Source organism: Girardinichthys multiradiatus, chromosome 21 (genome assembly GCF_021462225.1).
Source record: "Girardinichthys multiradiatus isolate DD_20200921_A chromosome 21, DD_fGirMul_XY1, whole genome shotgun sequence".
Classification (NCBI taxonomy): domain Eukaryota; kingdom Metazoa; phylum Chordata; class Actinopteri; order Cyprinodontiformes; family Goodeidae; genus Girardinichthys; species Girardinichthys multiradiatus.
The window spans coordinates 173,125-198,745 of record NC_061813.1 but is presented as its reverse complement, the minus strand read 5'-3'; the positions used below and the strand labels follow the sequence as shown (position 1 = coordinate 198,745).

At 40.5% G+C, this 25,621-nt stretch overlaps 1 protein-coding gene across 1 annotated transcript in view; it reads right to left on the bottom strand.

The window, feature by feature from the left end:
- cubn (cubilin (intrinsic factor-cobalamin receptor)) overlaps positions 1 to 25,621 on the bottom strand; it is a 214,064-nt gene that overhangs the window by 72,937 nt on the left and 115,506 nt on the right. Inside the window, exons 29-37 of the mRNA XM_047349911.1 lie at positions 25,314 to 25,495; positions 19,434 to 19,602; positions 10,603 to 10,784; positions 7,787 to 7,943; positions 7,154 to 7,270; positions 6,931 to 7,044; positions 6,398 to 6,526; positions 4,503 to 4,635; positions 2,205 to 2,404 (exon numbers count right to left, since the gene is read on the bottom strand). Coding sequence (XP_047205867.1) covers positions 2,205 to 2,404; positions 4,503 to 4,635; positions 6,398 to 6,526; positions 6,931 to 7,044; positions 7,154 to 7,270; positions 7,787 to 7,943; positions 10,603 to 10,784; positions 19,434 to 19,602; positions 25,314 to 25,495 — 1,383 coding nt within the window. The remainder of the gene's footprint in view (positions 1 to 2,204; positions 2,405 to 4,502; positions 4,636 to 6,397; positions 6,527 to 6,930; positions 7,045 to 7,153; positions 7,271 to 7,786; positions 7,944 to 10,602; positions 10,785 to 19,433; positions 19,603 to 25,313; positions 25,496 to 25,621) is intronic.

The window sequence follows — 25,621 nt, the reverse complement described above, 5'->3', positions numbered from 1 at the left end:
GGCGACCTGTGCGGCATGTCTTCCCCCTCTTCAAAAATGACCAAAAAAAAGGCCAAGAGTTCCGCAAAACAAATCTTTGGAAAAAGAAAGAAAGAAAACCATTGTCAGTTAAAATGCAAAGTGAAAGCCGAATATCTACAAAACCCAGAAATGTCACAGGCTTCCATGGGCCTGAGCTCAGCTGAGATGGAGTGACGCAAAATGGAAAAGTGTGCTGTGGTCTAACGTGTCCACATTTCAAATTGTTTTTGGAAATCACGGACATCATGTCTTCCGGGTCAAAGAGGAGAAGGACTTTCTGGATTGTTATCAGAACAAAATTCAAATGCCAGCATCTGTGAAGGTAATTGTTGTGTGTTGGTGCCAACAACATGGGTAACTTGCACATTGTGAAGGCATTATTAGAGTTTTGGAGACAGGTCTGGACTGTCTCCTATTGAAAATGTGCGGCATATTCTGAAGCGCAAAATATGAAAATTAAGGGCCTAGACTGTTGAACAGCTGAAGTTGTTCATCATGCAACAATGGGAAAAATTCCACCTACAAAGCTTCAACAATGCTTATTGATTGTTGTTGAAAGGAAAGGTGATCTAACACAGTGGTAAACATGCCCCTGTCCCAGCTTTTTTGGAATGTATTGCAAGCAAGAAATTCAAAATGAGCGAATATTTGCAGAAAAAACTAGAGTTTAACAATTTGAACAATAATTATATTGGTCCTGTCCAAGTACTTGCACTTCCACACTTATGTCCCTCAATTGCGCGTTTCCGTGGATAGGTTCGGGTGCATAGTGTGTCCCAATTCTCCAGAGTGGTCCTTACCCACAGTTCACTCCTGCCGGTGACATTCTGAGCAAAAACCAATTACAACCACCAATGTAATCAACCATCAAATCAGAACAATAAGAACTGCATAAACTTTAGACAGTTAGCTGACAATATATTTTTTTAATGGTTTTTCAGGCTCAACATTGTAAAACGCAACTGGTTTCAGGGTGATTATTGACAGTCATTAGCCCATAACACTGAAAATACCTTTTGAACAAACACTGGCACCATGGCAAATGTCTGGTGTATAAGCCTCCTTCCTCTTTCCTTTCTTCTCCTCAAAACAATTACTTGTTGCAGCTTTAAAATATTTTCTCAGAAGCAAAACTGCAAACACAGCGACAGATCCTACCATTTTTGATGTCGCAGTTACGGCACAGAGGTGGGTGCAAGTCAGTGACGTAACCCCTGCTCTCCCAATCCTCCAATTTTGCACGCTTTTAACCTGTGCACTTCAACCCCTATGTGCACTTTCACAAAGTACACAATTCATAGAGGGGCGTAGGGTGCAGTGTGGGTATTAGGACAGGGCCATTGTCTTTGTAGAGTATTCAATTGCATATAGGTTGAACAGGTTGAATCCTTGTATTCTGTTTTTATTAGCACTTTACACAAAGTCCCAACTTCATCAGAATTGGGGTTTTACATTCTGGCTAAAGGTTTTAATATTATTTTTAGCATGCAAGACATCATGAACGTTTTGAAATGCCAGAACCGAGTCAACCAAAGCTCTTTAACAGCTAAGCTAAGTTTGATGTATTTTTATTATAAATGTTATTGTTAATATTGCTGTAACGTGTCATAACTGAAGACAACATCTTAGTGCTAATGCTTAGTTGGTTAATTCAAGTTGTGTGTTAACCACATACAATTACACGCAATATATTAATTTGGGTGTAACTGTACACCCACATTTTTTTATTTGGATAGTATCCCAAACCCTTTTGCCCTGCGATGGACTGGCGACCTGTCCAGGGTGTACCCTGCCTCTCGCCCATAGACTGCTGGAGATAGGCACCAGCTCCCCCGTGACCCACTATGGAATAAGCGGTAGAAAATGACTGACTGATGACTATCTTTGGTGATGAGCTCCAAGTTGGAAAGCCTTAACGTCATCACCTTAATCATTATCTAAACCACATATTAACAGATCAGATTCTCACTAAACAGTAATCTTGCTTCTAGTCAGAGGAAACACGTTGGTCAAATTAAAAGACAAATTTAAACCTAAACCTAAATCATTTTAGATTTCACTGTAAATAACATTTAACATTTTAAATATTGAAGATACTGCAGCAGATCAAACAAAGAGAAACAGGTTTATGACAGTTTTAGAAGAAAAAACCAACAAATGGTTTTTGAACATATTACACTTACAGTGTGAGAAAATGGCTCTAAATCCTGCTCCACTAACTGATCCATCAGAGACAAATTTAACCCACAGTATGTGACCAGTCACAGATGTGTAGTTGGAGGGCAGCGAGGTTCCACAGAAGAGATCAACGAGAGGTCCTGTTGAACTGCTTTCTCGAATTTCCAGGTAGTCATTTTGACAGTCTCCCTGAAGGTGAAACATACTAAAGAAAAAATGTTTTTTAGCATTCAAAGATTTCATAAGTATTTGCTCTAAGCTACCAAAAAGTACAGGCGTGTTTACCTAAACTTAGACTGAATCTTCGAAGTTTTAGATCACATGCAAATGATAATTTGGCTCAGTTACATTTCAAGCATTAAAAGGGATGTCATGTTCTTCAGAATGTGCAAACTGATTTATAAATTGCAAAATTTACAACAGTGTGGCAGAGTTTTAATATATATAAAATATCTGCAAATATTAAGACTGTGAAAAAATCGTCAGGACATTATTTCTGTTTAACAGCCAGAGAAAAGATATGTTATCTAGTTTCATGATGCTATGTTCATCCTTTTTAAAAATGACAGTATGTTCCCATTCTCTATGTAGGTATCATAAAATTAGGCACTGAATGTTTTGATAAAAAGGATGTTTATTGAATCTAAAGTTAAATCAACTACTTAAGTTTCATGCAGAAATACACAGGAATAAGATGGAGCTCTACGCTTGCATTTTCCATGAAAAATAACCATGCATTTAGAAAGGAAACTTCTTTAATCTCTAGAAGCCTAGCATTTACACTCTTAACTCAATGCAAAAGTGACAAACGGGGGAAAGTTTTGTTTTCTGGCCAGAAGAAAATTGCTCTCTTTCATCAAGCTAAAAGAGTTTCTCATTTTCTTCACACTTATGACTCGACAGTAGACTTTCTCCTCTCAGATCTCCTCTCCAGCTACACCTGGCCTGAAGCTACACCTGGCCTGACTCTATCACGTTCTGGGTTTGGATCGGACCAAAGTGCAGATAAGAGCTTGGCAGCCGCATAATGAGAGGAAGACTTTAATCCAACAAGTACAAACACGAGTCGGGCCAAAAACGTACATGTGTACACAGTTGTAGCAAAACTGAGCATAAACAGGGGTAGTGAACGAGGAATAGTGACAGAGGAACCAGCGGGGAACAAAGAACACAGACCAACTAATATACAGGGAGAAAACAAAGGCAGGTAATCACAGGAACTAAGAACAGGTGTGGCAAGGAGACATGGAGGCATATGGGACAGGTGGAACTAATTAACAATAAAGGAAAACATAAACCTAAGAACAGTTAATACAAAAACACAAACCAAGTCCAAGGATGTCATACCATGACAGACTCTGTGTCTACCTGTGACACCTTTCTGGAGAGGGGCATCGTCCGAGCTTCTGCTGGCAACAACTTAATGCTCACCCTCTACCGATGACCCACATGGCCCTGTCTTTTAGTGTTTAACCCTTTCTCTCTCCTAGACATGGAAATTGACTGAGCTTCTACTGTGAATAACTCTATGTGCTCTCTTTCAGACTCTAACCTTGAAAACTGGATCAGCGTTTATCTGTTCTTTCTTTCTAGATGAAACGACTAAAGGAGCTACATCCATTAACATTTACTTTTCCTTCCCATAGAAAGTACTCCTGGATCAGTGTTTCTTTGTTCTCTTTGTGTCTCTGCTTTGTTCTCTCAAACCCCCAGTCGGTCGTGGCAGATGGCCGCTCACACTGAGCCTGGTTCTGGTTCTGCTGGAGGTTTCTTCCTGTTAAAAGGGAGTTTTTCCTCTCCACTGTCGCTACATGCATGCTGAGTATGAGGGATTGCTGCAAAGTCAATGCCAGTGACTGTCCACTGTCTCTACATGCTCATCCAGGAGGAGTGAATGCTGCAAGTCATTGATTGGATGTAATCTGCTGGGTTTCCTTAGATAGAAAAACTTTTTATCCAATTTGAATAAATAACTGAATCTGACTGAACTGTTCAATTGTTAGGATTAATTGGAATGTATGAGCCTGACTTTTGTGAAGTGCCTTGAGACAACATGTGTTGTGAATTGGTGCTACATAAATAAACTGAATTGAATTGAATAGATCAAGATCCAAATTTTCCCAAAATTAGGGCAGAATTGTTTCTCAAGAAGAATGGAGGTTTATGGTTGAACATTCACAAGGAACCAGCATCTTGCAACAGTAGCTTCTCTCAGATGACAACACAGAAACTGTGCAATGTGTGAGATGTATCAGAGATTGTTAGTGAGGACAACACACTAAACCCATTATTTCAAAACTCACATAAACGAGACTTGTATACGGTTTCCTGGTGAGCTGCGAAGGGTCCATACACATTCCATATTTGGTGGATAAGCGTCTGGATAGTTAGGGCTATTAAATGCACCACTCTGCATCACCAGATCCCCGCCACAACCTAACCAATTAAAAAAACAGGATACAAGAAAAACTTCCTTGAGATGTCAATAGCAAAGCATGTATTAACATCAATTTGAACTAATGTACAGGTCCTTCTCAAAAAATTAGCATATTGTGATAAAGTTCATTATTTTCTATAATGTAATGATGAAAATTTAATATTCATATATTTTAGATTCATTGCACACTAACTGAAATATTTCAGGTCTTTTATTGTCTTAATACGGATGATTTTGGCATACAGCTCATGAAAACCCAAAATTCCTATCTCACAAAATTAGCATATTTCATCCGACCAATAAAAGAAAAGTGTTTTTAATACAAAAAACGTCAACCTTCAAATAATCATGTACAGTTATGCACTCAATACTTGGTCGGGAATACTTTTGCAGAAATGACTGCTTCAATGCGGCGTGGCATGGAGGCAATCAGCCTGTGGCACTGCTGAGGTCTTATGGAGGCCCAGGATGCTTCGATAGCGGCCTTTAGCTCATCCAGAGTGTTGGGTCTTGAATCTCTCAACGTTCTCTTCACAATATCCCACAGATTCTCTATGGGGTTCAGGTCAGGAGAGTTGGCAGGCCAATTGAGCACAGTGATACCATGGTCAGTAAACCATTTACCAGTGGTTTTGGCACTGTGAGCAGGTGCCAGGTCGTGCTGAAAAATGAAATCTTCATCTCCATAAAGCTTTTCAGCAGATGGAAGCATGAAGTGCTCCAAAATCTCCTGATAGCTAGCTGCATTGACCCTGCCCTTGATAAAACACAGTGGACCAACACCAGCAGCTGACACGGCACCCCAGACCATCACTGACTGTGGGTACTTGACACTGGACTTCTGGCATTTTGGCATTTCCTTCTCCCCAGTCTTCCTCCAGACTCTGGCACCTTGATTTCCGAATGACATGCAGAATTTGCTTTCATCCGAAAAAAGTACTTTGGACCACTGAGCAACAGTCCAGTGCTGCTTCTCTGTAGCCCAGGTCAGGCGCTTCTGCCGCTGTTTCTGGTTCAAAAGTGGCTTGACCTGGGGAATGCGGCACCTGTAGCCCATTTCCTGCACACGCCTGTGCACGGTGGCTCTGGATGTTTCTACTCCAGACTCAATCCACTGCTTCCAAAGGTCCCCCAAGGTCTGGAATCGGCCCTTCTGCACAATCTTCCTCAGGGTCCGATCACCTCTTCTCGTTGTGCAGCGTTTTCTGCCACACTTTTTCCTTCCCACAGACTTCCCACTGAGGTGCCTTGATACAGCACTCTGGGAACAGCCTATTCGTTCAGAAATTTATTTCTGTGTCTTACCCTCTTGCTTGAGGGTGTCAATAGTGGCCTTCTGGACAGCAGTCAGGTCGGCAGTCTTACCCATGATTGGGGTTTTGAGTGATGAACCAGCCTGGGAGTTTTAAAGGCCTCAGGAATCTTTTGCAGGTGTTTAGAGTTAACTCGTTGATTCAGATGATTAGGTTCATAGCTCATTTAGAGACCCTTTTAATGATATGCTAATTTTGTGAGATAGGAATTTTGGGTTTTCATGAGTTGTATGCCAAAATCATCCGTATTAAGACAATAAAAGACTTGAAATATTTCAGTTAGTGTGCAATGAATCTAAAATATATGAATGTTAAATTTTCATCATTACATTATGGAAAATAATGAACTTTATCACAATATGCTAATATTTTGAGAAGGACCTGTATGTGAGTAATGTATGTATGTGTATGTGTATGTGAGAATTGTAGGCATTGTGTTCCACTTTACTGGAGGTGGAGGCAGAGTAGACAGCCCTGAACCCTCTTCTGGAGACAGAGTGATCAGAGATGAAATTGACCACCAAAGAGTTGCTGAAGGATGTCACTGGATGGGGTATTTCAAAGCCACAGTAGCGTCCTGACAAACACCAACATATGCTTGTTGGTTAAATCTTGGATAAATCTTATGTAAATATAAATGTTCAACCTAATATAATGTACATTTAAACATACAATTGAAACCAATTTTACCATACCACCAATGCAGTTAAAGGGGCCATCACAAAGTCCTGAACTGAAAATGTGTGTGTGAGCAAGGAGGCCTACAAAACTCACACAGTTCTACAAGTTTGGTAATGAGGAAAGGGCGAAAACCCTGGCAAACTATTGTGAGAAGCTTGTGGAAGGAAACCCAAAAAGTATGACATGTATTCTACCAAATACTGAGAAAACTTCAGATTTAAAAAAAGGTAAAAAACATTATCTAAAAACATTGTACAGTGTATGTAACAATCTGCTTTCAGCTGTATATACCATACCCACCTATAGAGGGTGCTTGGTAGTTGTCTCCATCAAGTACCTCCACCACATCATGTGAGCAGTTGAAGTTTATCCTCTCCAACTCAAAGTCAGTGAAGGACAGGGTCACATGATTGACTAGCCAGGTCACAGGTCAGGGGATTATTTATTTGGTATATCAAACTATATCATATAAAATTATATCAAACATATTAGTGTAATTTGTCAAAGACTGCCTGTAGCTTACATGGTTCCTGTGCTTTGATGATCCAACTGCAGTTCTGATTTGGTGGATATATTGCTGGGTACCTTGGTGATGAAATTGCCCCACCATTATCATCTGTTATAATGGATGTGCCACAAGCTGTCAAACAAAAGGTTGGTGTTATTCAGACTGAAACACTACATGATCACAGTTGGGCCTCCTCTCCCTGAAACAAGAGAGCAGTGCCCCAAGTGCTGTTTACGTATCTGTTGACTGTACTACAGTCCCATCAAAATACATTTTGGACAAGTTGAGAGGTGCGGATACAGACTGTGACATTCCAAGAGAGGTTTTGCTACAAACAATGATGAGGTTCACACTAATAGTGTTCATAAGAAAAAATAAAATCAGTGTTTTATTTGTTTTAATAATGAAAGTTCTGCAAAGATAAATAAATAAAAATTTGAATGGGCTAAATGTGATGATGCCTTTAAAAAATACATTTTAAGTTTTTATTATTTTTTTTTTATCATTTACTGAAAGTGAGACTTATTGTAACTTACCTCTACCTAAGAATCAATAGCAATATATTCTGTCAGCCCAAATGAAAACAGGGTTATATAAAATAAAGTACACAATATGGGTTACACCATCTAAAAAAGAAGAAGAGCAAACCTTCAGAGAATATAGCACTGAAGCCCCGATGATTCCGACTAGAGTCTGACCTAAAGCGGACATAGATGGTGTTCTGAGTGGAGGTTATGGAATGAGGAGCACTGGACCCACACACATGAACAAGCAGGGGAAACAATGTGCTTGGACCATCATGGATCTACAATAGAAGAAAGAGTTCAAAGGTCTTCAAAGCTACGTAGCTTGAAGCATTATCAGTACAGCAGCCTTTTAGATATCTGCTTAAATTCTTTGACCATAACACCATCCTGTATTCAAATTCAATTCAAAAATACTTTATTAATCCCAAAGGGAAATTAATTGTTGTAGCTCATATTATACAGTATGGAGAGCTGTTTTATGGTAAATTTAATAAATTAATAAATACTGTTATTAATAAATTATTAATAAATATTCAATTAAATAAATATCCACATGAAAAAAACTAAGCAAATATTTTTTCATTATATATATTATATATTATATTTTTTCCATTTATTTGTTTACGTCAAGATTTATTTATGTATTTATATACTTAAAGATTTATTTATGTATTTATTTACTTATTTTGTGACACTTGTTTTGTAACTCTGTTTTTATTTCAGGCTCTTTTTATATCATGACAAATTAACCTGAGGTTCATGTTTTTAGACTGTGGGAGGAAGCCGGTGAGAGCCCATGTATGCAGACAGAGAACATGCAAACTACATGTAGAAAGACTCAGGAGATGAACTAAGGACCTTCTTGCTGCAAGGCAACAGTGCCACCAACTGTGCTATGGAGAGCTGTTTCATTAAAAATTAAATAAATAAATACTGCTTTTGATACATTATTAATAAATATCCCCATAAAATAAAACAAAATAATTATGTTAAAAGAAATGTTCATCTTGTTTTGTTTAATTCATTTCAAGATTTATTTAATTTACTTAAAGCTTTATTTATTTATTTATTTCATAATGCGGTTTTATTTTGTGACATTTTGTTTTGTAAATTTACTTTACGTATTTCAGTGACTTACTTTTTAACCCCATTTTTTTGTTTTAAGCTTGTTTTATTTCATGTTCTTATATTCAAATGAGGTGGCGGAGTTTTATCTGTGGGGTGGTGCTGGGACAGCAGGTGCCGCGCTCAATTCTGGCAGAAGACAGCATCACCTGGCTCCCCTGGTGCCAGACCGGCCGTAAAAGCCTGCCACAGCGGTTGCAACTGTTTTTGTGGAAGCTGATGCTGATTATCGGCAAATGGGATGTCCTTATTGTTATAGCCTGTTACTTTTAAATGATGATGTCTTTATTGCTTTTTATTTAATAAACAGCGATAGACCCATAACATAAGGTGCCTGTATTTACTTTAGATGGAAAATAAATAGCACTATGTGTATGTATGATGTGCTGAAAGGATGACGAAAACTTATTGCACAAACGGCTTCCACAAAAATAGCGGCAACCGCAATGGCAGGCAGGCCAGTCTGGCACCAGGGGAGCCAGGGGATTCCTCCAACATGTGGTGGCACTGGCGGAGCAGCTCTGGCATGCTGTCTTCTGGCACTGCCACGAATTGAGCTCAGCCCTGCTGTCCCAGCGCCGCCCCACAGATAAACTCCGCCCCCTCATTTGAATGTAAGAACATGAAACAAAAAGTGCTTAAAATAAAAAACGGGGTTAAAGAATAAAAGTTACTGAAATACATAAAGTAGCTATACAAAATAAAAGTGTCACAAACTAAAACTGCATTATGAAATAAATAAATAAATCTTTAGGTAAATTAAATAAAACTTGAAATGAATTAAATAGAACAAGATAAAAATTTCTTTTAACATAATTATTTTGTTTTATTTCATGGGGATATTTATTATATATTTATTAATAATTTATCAATAGCAGTATTTATTTAATTTTGAATGAAACGGATTTCCATACTGTCCCACCGTGCAGCCTTGAATAAATCTTGAAGTAAATTAATAAATATGTGATTAAATAAATCCCTGAAGTAAATAGAAAATAAATCTTGAAGTAACTAAATAAATGACAAAATAAGCAAAAAATCTTTTTTTTTTTTTTTTTTTTAGTTTTACTTTAATTGAGACATCTTTTTAGCCCGTGCAGGGCTGCATGGTGTCGCAGCGGGTAGCACTGTTGCCTTGCAGCAAGAAGGTCCTCAGCCGGGAGTCTTTCTGCATGGAGTTTGCATGTTCTCCCCATGCATGCGTGGGTTCTCTCCGGGTACTCCGGTTTCCTAACTGCCCTTATGTGTGTGAATGAGTGTGTGCATGGTTGTTTGTGTGTTGCCCTTCGATTGACTATGGGCGTGAGGCTGGGTACACCCAGCCTCACGCCCATAGAATGCTGGAGATAGGCACCAGATTCCCTGCGACTCACTATGGAAGAAGCGGTATAGAAGATTACTGACTGACTGATGACTGAAATTTATTCATATAATGGAATATTTATTAATAATTTATTAATAACAATATTTATTTAATTTTGAATGAAATGGCTGTCCATAATATAACCATTACTAATTCCTTAATAAGTAACTATAATTTGAACAAACTCAGGTCTGGATGAATTCAGCAACTTAAGGAGATGTTGCAAGATAACTTCTTAAAAACTGTTTTAGTTTCATAAACTCAATTCACAATTCTCTAAATATTTCTCTAAATGCAAATATTCCAAACCTGCTAAGGTCATTTAAACCAAACTTGGTAAACCTGAACACTTCTGAAAACCTTTCATTTTTTGGACCATGTCCACTTCCTTACCGTTGTGTCTGATACCATTTATCATAATTCAAAAACAGATCAAATGAATCTCTCACAGCTACATAATCCCAGGAGCAGTTGACATGATATTCGATGTCCAGATCGGTGAAGTTTAGGAAGACACGGTGGCTGACATCAACACTGATCACCCAGGAACAGTCCACATTGTTGGGATAGCTGGCTGGATACAGGGGTGAATGGATCTCCCCTGAAGGAGCTGTGACCGGCCCTCCGCAGCCTGCAGAAAACAAGCACCACGTTTCAGATTACTGTGGCTTTTATAAAATTGCAGGACAAATGACAGCAATAAGTATGTTGAAAATATACCACTCAAGAAAAACATAAGACAGAGAACACGTGTTTACTCTTAGGCATATTTTCTTCTTACACATTAATACATTGGTCATATTCAATTCAATTCAGTTTCATTTATATGGCGCCAATTCACAACACATGTCGTCTCAAGGCACTTCACAAAGGGTTTGGAATAGTGCGGGGTTGTTGGGGAGGTTAGGATAAACTACTGAGTGTTAGAGATTGGCCATTTTAGAATGGCCTATAAGAATAAGAATGTAGCAGAGAGCGTGAAAGTGGTCATTATGTCCTCCAGCAGCCTAAGCCTATAGCAGCATAACTACAGAGATAGCTCAGGATAACCTAAGCCACTCTAATTATAAGCTTTATCAAAAAGGAAAGTTTTAAGCCTAGCCTTAAAAGTAGACAGCCTGATGGAAGTAGGAGCCCGATAACTATGATAACTATGATCTCTCTTTTTAATTTTGGATCAGCTGAAGGCTTTTAACTGCATTTTGTGGACATCCTGATAGTAAAGAATTACAATAGTACAATTTAATGCCATCCAGGTTAAGTGATTGACTAAGCAGTTTCTTCTTTAAAGACTCTTGTCCAAAGACGACAACTTCTGTCTTGTCTGAATTTAGAAGCAGAAAATTTGAAGTCATCCAAGTTTTTATATCTTCAAGACATGGTTGTAGTCTATCTAACTGGTTTGGCCCATCAGGATCTGTGATAAGTAAAGCTGAGTATCATCAGCATAACAGTGAAAATTTATTCTATGCTGCCTGATAATTTGACCTATTGGAAGCATTTATATAGTGAAGAGAATTGGCCAAAGTACTGAACCCTTTGGTACTTAACCCTGGAATTTGAAGATGATTTATCATTTACATGAACAAACTGGAATCTGTCTGACTAATAAAATTTAAACCAACCTACTGCTGTTCCCATGATCCCTACAGCATGTTCCAGCCTTTCTAAGAGAAAATTGTGATCGACTGTATCAAGCGGTAGAAAATGACTGACTGACTGACTGACTGTATCAAATGCAGCACTGAGATCTAACAGGACAGACACAAGCCCATTATCTGAGACTAGGAGAATATCATTAGTGACTTTCAGCAGAGCTGTTTCAGTGCTATGATGAGCTCTGAAACCTGACTGAAACTCTTCAAGCATATCATTGCTGTGTAAATGCTCACACAGCAATGTCCTGATGATCTGATCTGATCATATCTGAGCAAGGGGGAATCATGCTATTTCTAATTGTTGACCTGACTGGAAAATTAACATCAGTGCAATTTTCTTATTAACTAAGTTATCCTACCAGCATCAGTTACCAGCTAACTTGTTGATGGCACTGCGGATGGCCACCTCTATACCACGCTTGCTTGTATTTTGTGTTTTTTTTCTATATTTTCAATGTACTTTTCTGTTATACTACAGACACTTTCGTCAGAGAATATCTCCTAAACATTAGTCAGTCCTCTCTGGGCAGTTTTTCTCGGGTTTTTATTGATCTAGAGAGTTTTTCTGAGGTCTTGGTTGGAAGCACTGTCAAGGTTTGTGTAGCGGAGGACCCCGGAATGCAGACGAGCAGGCAGCATGACGGTGAGTGAAATGATTTAATCTTTCGAAAAACAAAACTCACTCATAAGCGGAGGCAGGAACAAAACAATAAACACGCAGGCAAGACAGGCATAGCATGATCCGTGATGTGCGGATGCTTTCCTCAACTTCGTTGCCCTGGACAACTTTTCCTCAGCATGGTTCACGTAAGAGGTAGTGTTTTTGGGCAGAGACGTAGTTTAGAATGAAATAATCTAAACATTTTTCATTTTATGGTTTTGTTTGTGTTGAAAACTCAGCCATTTTACAGCTAGCAGATTATCTGTTCAGCACATGTGCTCAGTTTATGTGTTCTGTGTTTGTTTTTTAAAGTTAAGACAAACTTTATTTAAAGGATGATTTTAAACACAGAAGATGGCCCATAACGCGCTGTCCGCATTTATGCATTTTAACCCTTTTATTAGTGGTATTTAAAAGGTATGTGTTTTATTCTGATGACAACCAAGATGGCGCCGACGATGGCAGCCTCGGAGCTTTGCTTGCTCTTTGTTTTTGTATTTTGTGTGTTTTTATCATTTTCGAGCCACAGTTCTGTGGTCTCATTCAGTAGAGAGGAACTTCTCAACATCAGAGAGTCCTCTCTTGGGATTTTTTCACCATCTTTCATCGATCCGAAGTTCACTGAGCTCCTGGCTAGCGGAGCTGCGGCGCTATACGGGATACTGCGCCGAAAGCGTCGAAGGGGAAACCATGCTGGCGCGCTGGTAAAGCTCCGCAAAAGAGGACTCCACCTGGCAAATGTCCACTCTCTAAACAACAAGATGGACGAGCTGCTTCTCCTCACCGGTAAAAACATGGACCTCCGCGGATCAGCAAGGTTGGTGCAGAGACGTAAAAGTGCTGGGGAAAACATGTAGTCCGGATCTGGAGTCATTTTCCATAAACTGTAAACCGTTTTATTCACCGAGAGAGTTTTCCTCGTTTATAATAATCGGCTCATATTTTCCACCACATGGCCGCACTTCTGCTGCTGAAAAACATCTTGTTGAGCTGATTACATACCTGGAGAAAAAATACACGGACTCTTTCATCATAATACTGGGAGATTTTAACAGAGCAACCCTCTCAAATGAACTCCCCAAATACAGACAGCATATTAAGTGTCCCACCAGAGACAAAAACACACTGGACCATTGTTACACAGCTTTAAAGGACTCATATTATGCTGTTACCAGGGCTGCTCTGGGTTTTTCAGATTATTATCTAATCCACCTCATCCCAACCTACAGACAGAGACTAAGAGCTTCCAAACCCAAGGTTCACACTGTTAAGAAGTGGACTGAGGAATCAAAGCAGATGCTACAGGCCTGCTTTGAATGCACAGACTGGACTGTTTTTGAAACTTCAGCCACTGACTTAAACCAACTAACTGATGTGGTGACATCATACATCAGTTTCTGTGAGGACATGTGTGTGCACACCAAGACCTTCTGCACCTTTGGGAACAACAAGCCATGGTTTACTCCACACCTCAGGAATCTGCGCAGGGAAAAGGAAGAAGCTCACAGCAGTGGAGATTGGGCGCGGTACAGGCAGGCCAGGAACAAACTAACAAAAGAGTTTAAAGCAGCTAAGAGAAGCTACAGTGAGAAGCTTAAGAACAGCCTTTCTACTGGTGACACTTCAGCTGTATGGACTGGTCTGAGAAACCTGACTGCCTACAGGAGCCCTTCCACCCATCCTGAACAGAGTCGTCTCCTGGCCAACCGTCTGAATGGCTTCTACTGCAGACATAACAAGAAGCCATTCACACCTCAAATCATCCCCTCCACATCTCATTCAGGAACAAATTTAACCCGTAAAACAACCAACCCTCCACCTTCAGATCCTCTGTTTGCACTAAAGATCTCCGAGGAAGATGTAAACAGGCTCTTTCAGCGCATGACAACAAAAAAAGCTGGAGGACCTGATAACGTCTCCCCATCATGTCTGAAAACCTGCGCAAATCAACTCGCTCCGATCTTCACAAGGATCTTCAACAAGTCACTGGAGAAATGTGAGGTCCCCTCCTGCCTCAAACGATCCACCATCATCCCGGTTCCCAAGAAACCCACCACCCTAGGATTAAATGACTACAGGCCTGTAGCCCTGACGTCTGTGGTCATGAAATCCTTTGAGCGGCTGGTGTTGAAGCACCTGAAAGACATCACAGGCCCCCTGCTGGACCCCTTGTAGTTTGCTTACCGAGAAAACAGGTCGGCAGATGATGCTGTTAACTTAAGTCTACACTACATCTTGCAACAACTCCACCACCCAGGGACGTACGCCAGGATCCTGTTTGTAGACTTCAGCTCGGCCTTCAACACCATCATACCAGACATCCTCCACCAGAAGCTCGCCCAGCTCAACGTCCCAGCCTCCACCTGTCAGTGGATCAACAGCTTCCTGACGGACCGACAGCAGCAGGTGAGACTGGGGAGCATCTTCTCCCGATCCAGATAAATAAGTACTGGTGCCCCCCAGGGGTGTGTTCTATCCCCACTCCTCTTCTTCCTGTGAAACTCCTTAAGTCTGCAGACGACACCACTGTCATTGGACGGATCCAGGACGGTGATGAGTCTGCATACAGACAGCAGGTGGATCGGCTGGTACACTGGTGCGGTCAGAACTACCTTGAACTGAACCCACTCAAGACTGTGGAAATGGTGGTGGACTTTCAGAGAACACCCCCCCCCCCAAATTGGAAGAAGGCCTAACAGAGAATGTACTTCCTGAGACAACTCAAGCAGTTCCACCTTCCACAGAAGCTCCCGTTTGTCTTCTACACTGCAGTTATTCAGTCTGTCCTGTGTTGGTCCATCACTGTGGGGTTCAGCTCATCCACAAAACAGGTCTATGGAGAGGATCATCAGGGCAGAGCTTCCCTCCCTACTGGAGCTGTTAAGGTCTAAGGTCAATAAAAGTTTAGCTAACATCTCTACAGACCCCACACATCCAGGACACAAACTATTTAAACTTTTACCTTAAGATCAAGGTCACACAGCCCTGTTTGCAAAAACCAGCTGGCGCAGAAACTGTTTCTTCCACCAGGCTGTCTCTCTGATGAAGACAATGAACATCTTACAGCCAGAGTAGGCAGCTACTCTGCTGTAAAAACAAAAAGGCATATTTGCAGTACCATAGCCTGCCTTTCTTTTGTCCTGTACTATATATGGTTGTGCAACAAATGGTTCGGTTTGGCTATGAATAACAGCTATTAGCAGAGTTGAGGCCCCACCTGATTATTAGGAATAGTCAAACAGATCTCAGTCTCTGTGAGTTACTGTTTTATTAATTCCTGCCTGGTGTTATAGAATAATAGATTAAGGAGTGAATTCACACACTGATGTTCTCAAACAGCAAGCCCTGCACACATATAAAGAATAAACACAATATCTCCCCAAAATACAATAATTGACTAAATAATTTAACTCCAAGTTAGACTATTTTAGTTAAACTCTTACTAGTCTAATAACATTTAACTACGCTACAAAGTAAAAATGAAAAGGATGAGGAAAACTAACAAACAACAACGAAAATGTAACAAAAGAATAAACCATGAACAATAACCAATGATACAATACTATCACAAAGTCTAGGAGTCAAGGATTGCTTCAGGAAATTGGAATGAGGTCAATTTAGTTGTAACTAATTAGGAAGAAAAATTTGTATGTGTTCAAACAAGTTCACAATGGAACTATGATGGTTGAATAAAATGTTATTTAAAAAAAAAAAATTTTTTTTAAAGTATTATTTGCTGAATTAGAAATCAATGTCCTTTTGAATAATTGACTCCGAATGTTGTGTTTATTAGCCATCAGTGACTTATTGAATGGAGTTATAAACTCAAAATGGCAATGAAAAACAGTCACAATTAAGCAAACGAACAGACAAACGTGATGATGTCAAATTCCAGACTAGCAGTTCAGCTAACTCAATGGAAATAGCTTATTTAGCAACTGCTTAAGTTCTACATATACTTCCAAATATTAATATAAATATTAATTATTGTATTATTATTTATACATTAAACAGGGAGTGGAGAGTCCTGGAGAGGCCACAAGTACTTTGGTTTGTATACCACAGCCTGTCACGCTCTGTCCCTGAGCAACACCCTTAGCCCCTGAATGCTCCCCAGGTGCAGCAAAATAGCAGTCCACTACTCCTTAAGAGATGGGTTAAATGCAGAGCATAATTTCTCCATTGTGAGATCAATAAAGTCAAAAATATTATTAATATTGTTGTATGCATGAGGGCTGGCAGAGAGCCATGACTGTAAACCATTCACTCAAACCAAGTCTGTCCTAACTTCTAACCACTACCAAAAAAATACTTGCAAGCATCAAGGCTAGGTAGCGAGCCTACAAAGATTCTAGCACCACAAAGCAAAATGCAGTGAAACAACAACATTCAAATTGTTTTATCCCAAACCAATTCTTTCTGCCCAGATACAACCTCTTACGTGAACCATTCTGGTGAACGGGGGGATGTCTGCTGCGTGACTAAACTGACAGATCCTATGACACTTGAATGCACACAGGTGGATTTCATTTAATTAAATGTGTATGGATATATGTGTGTGTATATATACAAATAACATGTGTGTATATATATAAATGGTAAATGGTAAATGGACTGAACTTATATAGCGCTTTTCCAGTCATACAGACCGCTCAAAGCGCTTTACACTAGAGCCACATTCACCCAATCGCACTCACAAACGCTCACACATTCACACACCGATACGCAGATCAGTAGGCAACTTGAGATTAAGTGCCTTGCCCAGGGGCACATCGACATATGGCAAGAGGAAGCTGGAATCGAACCCACAACCTTTACTGAGCCACAGTTGCCTATATATATATATATATACAGTGCTATATAATAATAAAGGGAACACTTAAACAACACAATATAACTCCAAGCAAATCAAACTTCTGTGAAATCAAACCGTCCACTTAGGAAGCAACACTGATTGACAATCAATTTCACGTTGTTGTTCAAATGGAAAAGACAACAGGGGGAAATCTTTAGCGATTAGCAAGACACACTCAATAAAGGAGTGGTTCTGCAGGTGGGGACCACAGACTTGCCTTTCTGGCTGATGTTTTGTTCACTTTTGAATGTTGGTGGTGCTTTCACACTGGTGGTAGCATGAGACAGACTCTACAACCCACACAAGTGGCTCGGGTAGTGCAGCTCATCCAGGATGGCACGTCAATGCGAGCTGTGGCAAGAAGGTTTGCTGTGTCTGTCAGCGTAGTGTCCAGAGCCTTGAGGCGCTACCAGGAGACAGGCCAGTACACCAGGAGACGTGGAGGAGGACGTAGGAAGGCAACAACCCAGCAGCAGGACCGCTACCTCCGCCTTTGTGCAAGGAGGAACAGGAGGAGCACTGCCAGAGCCCTGCAAGATGACCTCCAGCAGGCCATAAATGTGCATGTGTCTGCACAAACGGTTAGAAACCGACTCCATGAGGACAGTATGAGGGCCCGACGTCCACAAATGGGGGTTGTACTCACAACCCAACACCATGCAGGACGCTTGGCGTTTGCCAGAGAACACCAGGATTGGCAAATTCGTCAATGGCGCCCTGTGATTTCACGGATGAAAGCAGGTTCACACTGAGCACATGTGACAATGTGACAGAGTCTGGAGACACCGTGGAGAGTGATCTGCTGCCTGCAACATCCTTCACCATGACCGGTTTGGTAGTGGGTCAGTAATGGTGTGGGGTGGCATTTCTTCAGAGGGCCGCAAGGCCCTCCATGTGCTTGCCAGAGGTAACCTGACTGCCATTAGGTACCGAGATGAGATCCTCTGACCCCTTGTGAGACCATATGCTGGTGCGGTTGGCCCTGGGGTCCTCCTAAAGCAGGACAATGCTAAACCTCATGTGGCTGGAGTGTGTCAGCAGTTCCTGCAAGATGAAGACATTGAAACTATGGACTGGCCCGCCCGTTCCCCAGACCTGAATCCAATTGAGCACGTGTCTCGCTCCAACCTTCACGTTGCACCACAGACTGTCCAGGAGTTGGCGGATGCTTTAGTCCAGGTCTGGGAGGAGATCCCTCAGGAGACCATCCGCCGTCTCAGGAGCATGCCCAGGCATTGTAGGGAGGTCATACAGGCACATGGAGGCCACATTCAATACTGAGCCTCATTTTGACTTGTTTTAAGGACATTACATCAAAGTTGGATCAGCCTGTAGTGTGTTTTTCCACTTTAATTTTGTGTGTGACTCCAAATCCAGGCCTCCGTTGATTAATAAATTTGATTTCCATTGATGATTTTTGTGTGATTTTGTTGTCAGCACATTTAACTTTGTACAGAACAAAGTATTCAATGAGAATATTTCATTCATTCAGATCTAGGATGTGTTATTTGAGTGTTCCCTTTATTTTTTTGAGCAGTGTCTATATATTGTAATGGAAATTATTTTATTAAGTGTTCCAAAGTGTATGACCTTTAGGTTACCTCACTCCTCTGAGCATCTGTGTTAGAGGAGGAAGCTGTAAAAGCCATTATCAGAAGTTTAATGGTTAAAACTCATGCTTTAGGGTGATGTCTCGGGAAGGACAGATGGGTTCCTAGATAACTTTGTCACCTCTGAACCCGAGAAGGGTCAGGGGTCATAAAACACAGACTCTTTGAAGTTGAGATAACACTTTCATGTTTGGTATAAATACTGTGTGTAAATGTTGATCGGGGCTCTGCTTAACTGACTTGCTCGGTGACAGCAAGAGTCATTCAAACGCTGAATGCCTTTGAATAAAACTTATAAAGACAAAGTCCCAATTTTCTCGTTATGAGTCAACTTCTACCCACTTTGATAAGAAAATTCCACAACAATATGCTACTTCTGCTGCCATTGGGTTTCAGAGTTTTATTGCCTTGACTATGTAATTTATATAAATACAATGACATATATTACTGGCCAGGCCATGGACTGGCCTACTTCAATTGCTTGTTACTGACTCACCTCCCTGGACTTCTGCCCAGTTCGCATTAAATCCTCGACCACTGACATAGGCATCGGACTTGAAGCGTACTGTGAGTAGGTTACCCGTGCTAGACACCTGCATTGGGCTTGAAGTGGTGCTGCAAAGCCTGGCCAACCTGGGTGCCTGTAGATCTGGGCCTCCATACACCTAGAAGGAGTTAAGAGTGAAGGCAAATTACATCTAAACAAAGCTCTATATTTATTTGATGCCATGCTTAAAAAATATCTATCTATCTTCTAGGAGGAAGCCACTCTGATTTGAGTTCTGTCAATATTTCTCAGGCCTCACCTCTGTGAGCCCTATTTTCATGGGGATTGGCTTGAACATGTCTGCTTATCAGAATAATATAAATATATGTGCACAGTTTTAAGTGAGTGAGAGTAAATATAGAGCAGTATAAGATGCAAGAGCAATACAACAGTGCAGGTGATCATTGTGCAAGTATGGCAGTGCAAGTAAGGGAGAGTGTCAGGGTGGTTTCCGGGCTTTGTTAACCAGGCTGGTGGCAGATGGGAATTATAAGAGAGTTCTCTTACTTTGTCTAGTCAGAACATATGTCTGATCACTGTAAAACCGTTGATTAGGTGACAACTCAATCTCTTTCAATGGTAAACTTTGCCATACCAATTTCTATCTATTGATCGATCGATAGAGGGATAGAAATTGTATGTATGTGTGCATCTGATATTTCTCCTTTTTGTTGCAGTGCCATTAGCCTTTTTTGGAACTCTACTCTGAAGAACTTATTGTACTCCACTCTCTCTACTGCAGTGATTCCTGAACAGGGGTACTCGTACCCCTGGTAGTACGTGAGCACATTGCAGGGGGTACATGGAAACATTTAATACTGTCAGTCAGTCAGTCATTTTCTACTGCTTATTCCATAGTGAGTCGCAGGGAAGCTGGTGCCTATCTCCAGCAGTCTATGGGCGAGAGGCAGGGTACACCCTGAACAGGTCACCAGTCCATCGCAGGGCAGCACACAAACAACCATGCACACACTCATTCATACACCTAAGGGCAATTTAGAGAGACCAGTTAACCTAACAGGCATGTGTTTGGACTGTGGGACGAAGCCGGAGTACCCAGTGAGAACCCACGCGTGCATGGGGAGAACATGCAAACTCCATGCAGAAAAACCCCCGGCGGGATGATGGGCCGGGGGTAAATGATGGGTAAATATCATCAATTAGTAGGGATAATTGTCGGTTGTGTGATGCTTTATTAGGACCCAGATGTACAATACACCAAGGTTTTATCAACAAAAAGAGCAAAAAAGCAAAAAAATAAAACCTCAGGTGGGAAAGACTAGACCAGGGGTGCCATTACTATTCATCTGCAAGACGCTCTGTTACCAGGAGACGGAGAGAGAGAAAAGTAACAGCTGTTTTCACTCTGCCAATCTATAAAAGCTTTTCAAGGACAAGCAATCTCAGGTGTCTCATTAAAGCTCACTTAAATGATGAAAACAAAGTAAAACTGATGGAGAGCCAGAACATTATTTTTCTTAAGTGCTCTGTTGCCGATTTTAGGTTTAATCTCGTAAACCGAGCCAAGTGGAGTCAAGTAGGGCCAAATTGAGCCAGTTTAAATGAAGCAATAATGACTACTTTCCCTCAATCTGCTACATTCTCATACTTCTCTCCAATTTTGAGTCATTTGCTGTTATTTCAGCTTTCAACTTTCTGGTCACTCTCTAAAGGAGCAACTACCACTAATGTTTTACTTTTCTTTCCCATAGAAAGTAGTACTGGATTAGTGCTTCTGTGTTCTTTTTGTGTCTCTGCTCTGTTCTCTCCAACCCCCAGTCGGTCGTGGCAGATGGCCGATCACACTGAGCCTGGTTCTGCTGGAGGTTTCTTCCTGTTAAAAGGGAGTTTTTCCTCTCCACTGTTGCTACATGCATGCTCAGTATGAGGAATTGCTGCAAAGCCAATGGAAGCGACTGCCTACTGTTGCTACATGCTCATCCAAGAAGAGTGAATGCTGCAAGTCACTGACTCAATGCAATCTGTTGGATTTCCTTAGATAGAAAAACTTTTAAACAGTTTGAATAATAAGCTGAATTTGACAGCGTTGTTTGATAATTGGGATCAATTGGAATTTATGTACCCGACTTGAAATCTATGATTTGATTGCATTTACTTTGTAAAGTCCCTTGAGACGACGTGTTGTAAACAAACTGAAATTGAACTGAATTAGCATTTGTCTTAGCACTGGGAGTGACTGCCAGCAGACTGTTGAGTTTACTGGCTAATGTAGCTTCTGCACACCAGTCCTTGTTGAGCTTAATGTAAACTTCACAAATAAAAATCATAAAGTTTGTGTTTCGTTGATTCTTTCTTTGTTATAACAACTATCAGCAAAAGATCTTGAACCATTGAAAAGCCCATTTATTTTTTGTTAAATAGAGCACCATTTACATTTTTTACATTGTGTAACAGAGGTATGTGCGCTGCACCCATAGTAAAAATGCATAATCCTCAGAATTGAAGTAAAAATCTTGAAATCTTTTGTTTATAATTTGGCCTCCCCACATCTTCGGTCTGTTTGAGCCATGCAAAACATGAACCTAAACATCCTGTTACATCCTGTAGTTCAATGCAGGTACAAGCACAATATGTACTGGTATTTATTTGTACATGCAAAAGTCTGCATATAGTATGCAATTTCCTATTTTATGCAAAATTCAAAGCAAACTAAAATCTGCATATGGCCATATATGACTCTCTATGTATTTTTGATTGTTAAAATTCTAAAGGAAAGGGCGCGGCGCTGGTGGCATAGGGGTTAAGCACGCAACCATGTGCTGAGGCTATAGTCCTCAATGCGGCTATCCTGGGTTCGAGTCTCAGACCCAGCGACCTTTGCTGAATGTCTCCCCCTCTCTTTGCCCTCTGTCCTGTCTACCTAAAGGAAAAGTTCTCTGAACAGGTTGGAAAGATTAAATAAATTAAATATATATTTTTAACTGTATAAATTATAAACTTTGTATAAATTTTCAATCAAAATAAATAAAAAATATAATATCCTCATCTCAAAATAGTGAGAACAGCAGAATCTTAGACAAGTTCAAAACAAAGAACTCCTGGAAACCAAAATCTCTCTCTTAAATAAGGCATATGACAGCTATCACTGCCCTTGCTCAGCCTGACTCACCATGAGCAGCGACAATCCTCCTTGCTAGCAAATTCATTAATCAAGTCTTTGAAGTCTAGCTTCCTCTTTCTGTTTTTTCTCTTTCCTTTTTTGAAAACCTGATTTTACTATTATTCTCGACAGCATGGTCATTTCATTTCAGTTTATTTATATAGCGCCAATTCACAACACATGTTGTCTCAAGGCACTTCACAAAGTCAGGTGCATACATTACAATTAATCGTAACAGTGCAGTCATATTCAGTTATTTATTCAAATAGGATAAAAAGTTTTTCTATCTAAGGAAACCCAGTAGATTGCATCCAGTCAGAGATTTGTGGCATTCGCTCCTCCTGGATGAGCATGTAACGACAGTGGACAGTCACTGGCGTTGACTTTGCAGCAATCCCTCACCAAGGTCGTCATTGTCGTTCCTAACTTCTGTCGCATCTACTGACTGTCGTTCTAAACACCGTTGCCGTCCGGTGCGCTAAGGCAGGAAGAAACCATTTAATGCAGATAAATAGGAGTGTTTGGCCAATATGGATGTTTATGTTTCCGTCTGAAAGTGGGGACATTTAACTTTTGCTGCCAAAAACAAGTAAAAACAAAGACATCATTAACTTTATTATTTGTGTATTTCCATGCTTGATTATGTTTATTAATCTAGGCCTATTTTTTGGGGCCCTTGTCAGTCAGAGGTCCTAGGAATTATCTTAACGTTTCCCTCCTATATGGCGCCACTGCAAACAGGAAACAAGCCAGAAAGTATAGGACACCGTGCAATTGAAATAATATGTAGTATGTTGAACATTCCAGCAATAAGAATCTTGTTATTAAAATGTAAAAACCTGCTTGTGCTTGCATGGATACACCTTTATAACTAATTTTAACCATACCAGGGTTGTTCTGTACTCTGGAAACTCCCTCCTCTCTATGGGGGTTTTCATTGACGTCACTGAAATCGCCGGTCTGCCATCTTGGGTGTTTCCGTATCGCTTCATGCATTTCACAACATTACCACATTGCATACTTTTACGACCCTGGATAAGTGTCTAGAGTCATTACAGCCTCCTGCCTGTTGGCTTGATTAGCGCAAATCCAGACGATTGGCCACACAACTTTTTTTTCATACACACAACAGAGGCAAAAATCCATAAGTTCAATATTGCCTTTTATTGGTTAATTACGTAATTGTTATAATACTAGATAATACATTTACAGCATAACAGTAAAGGTAATTTGCAGCCTACATCTAGCTGGTCAAACCGTGAGAGCACAGCTTACTGAAGTAGGTTACAGCACCGAGTGCTGGGTGGCAGTGCTGACTGCTGCCACCCAGCATTCAGAATCAACTAATCAGCTCACGGTCTTGGCAGACTACATTCCAGAATATTATTACAATAAATGTAGACAAAAATTATTTATTTACCTGTCACAAAATGTGCACTGCACACTTGGGCGTGAGTGAGGCTCAATCCGCCCAAATCCACCCTGGATATCCGATTCAGCCACATTAGTCGATGTTGTGTACTCAGTGATCTTGTTTTCTCACACTGAATTTCTATCACGGCTGGCAGACGATAGACTAAACGTTGGTCTTGACCACCACGCGCAGCACAACCCACAATTAAGAAAGTTTTCCCCATAGTTAAATGAACACTCCAAAGTTTTGCTTCACTGATCAGCTAAAACAATGAAAACATGCTGCAGTTGCCACACAAGATGGTGATCGCGAAGTGCAGCCATGTGACCGCGACATCATGTGAAAACATGTCATTCTAGGACTCCACTAACAAATGACTTCCTCCCAACTCTCACCTTCTCCAACCATATACCCTCAAATCAATCTTTACCAATACAACAAAGAATTAAGGGGCAAGTTGCAGTGTTGTTTAATAAGACATGGCAATAAAGGAAATAGTGGGAAATTTTAAATATCTTGAATATGTTACTGTTCAGTCCATGTCCTTCTGTCATGGATATTATTAACCATTTATGCCTCCAAAATAAATATTCAAGTTTATTGAATATTTATAGGACAACTGCGGCTCAGCTTGTAGGAGTTTGTTCTTTAACAGGTGGGTTACCGGTTCAAACCCCTGCTCTGTTTCTCTCAGTCGTTGTGTCCTTGGGCAAGACACTTTACCTAAATTGCCTCCTAATGATCGTCAGAGGGCCCAGTGGAGCTAATTGTATGGCAGCCTTGCTTCTGTCAGTTTGGGCCAGGCCAGCTGTGGCTACCACTGTCAGTGTGTGAATGGGTGTATGAATGGGTGGATGACTGATTGTAATGTAAAGCACTTTGGGGTCTCTGGGGACTTGTTAAAGCGCTATATAAGTGCAGGCCATTTATCATTTAAGTCAGTTTAGGGCAAGCTATATTGGCTGTAAAGCAGAAAGGGGAGGACATTTTTCCTGTTGGATTTAAAAATAGAAATGAATAGCCATCCTTTTCTGAATTTTAGAAAAAAGGAATGACAACAGCATTCAGGTTTAGCTGAAGAAATTAGTTGCCTTTCTCATCAGTAAAGTTCCTTTCATAAGTTCTGTTTGAAGAAAGCTTTAATTGGAACTGCCAAAAGACGATACTAGTTGAGTTTATACTGCATACAGTATAGCAGTTCTATAGGAATAAATCTAAATTTCTTTATTAATAACACAGGAGAAACTCAAAAAAAGGTAGTTTGTCTTTGTCCAAGTAGAAGTGCATTACTTACTTCTAGAACGTCATAGTTGCAGTTTTCATGGAACTCCACATCAAACTCGTGAATATTCAAGGTAATACTGCTTCCAGGGGTCGAGGTGACATACCAGATGCACTCTCTGTTTTCAGGATACCTGTTTGGGTAGCCTGGGCTGCTAATGGAGCCACTGGGCCCACCAACATTCCCTCCGCAACCTGCAAGAACATGCATCAAAGAGATGCATTATGGTTTAGAACTTGTAAAAATGTTGCCTAGATGACCCCTCTATGCTGGCTTATAAGTAAGCGATCTGGCAAAGATTAGGTTTCATCTACTGCTCT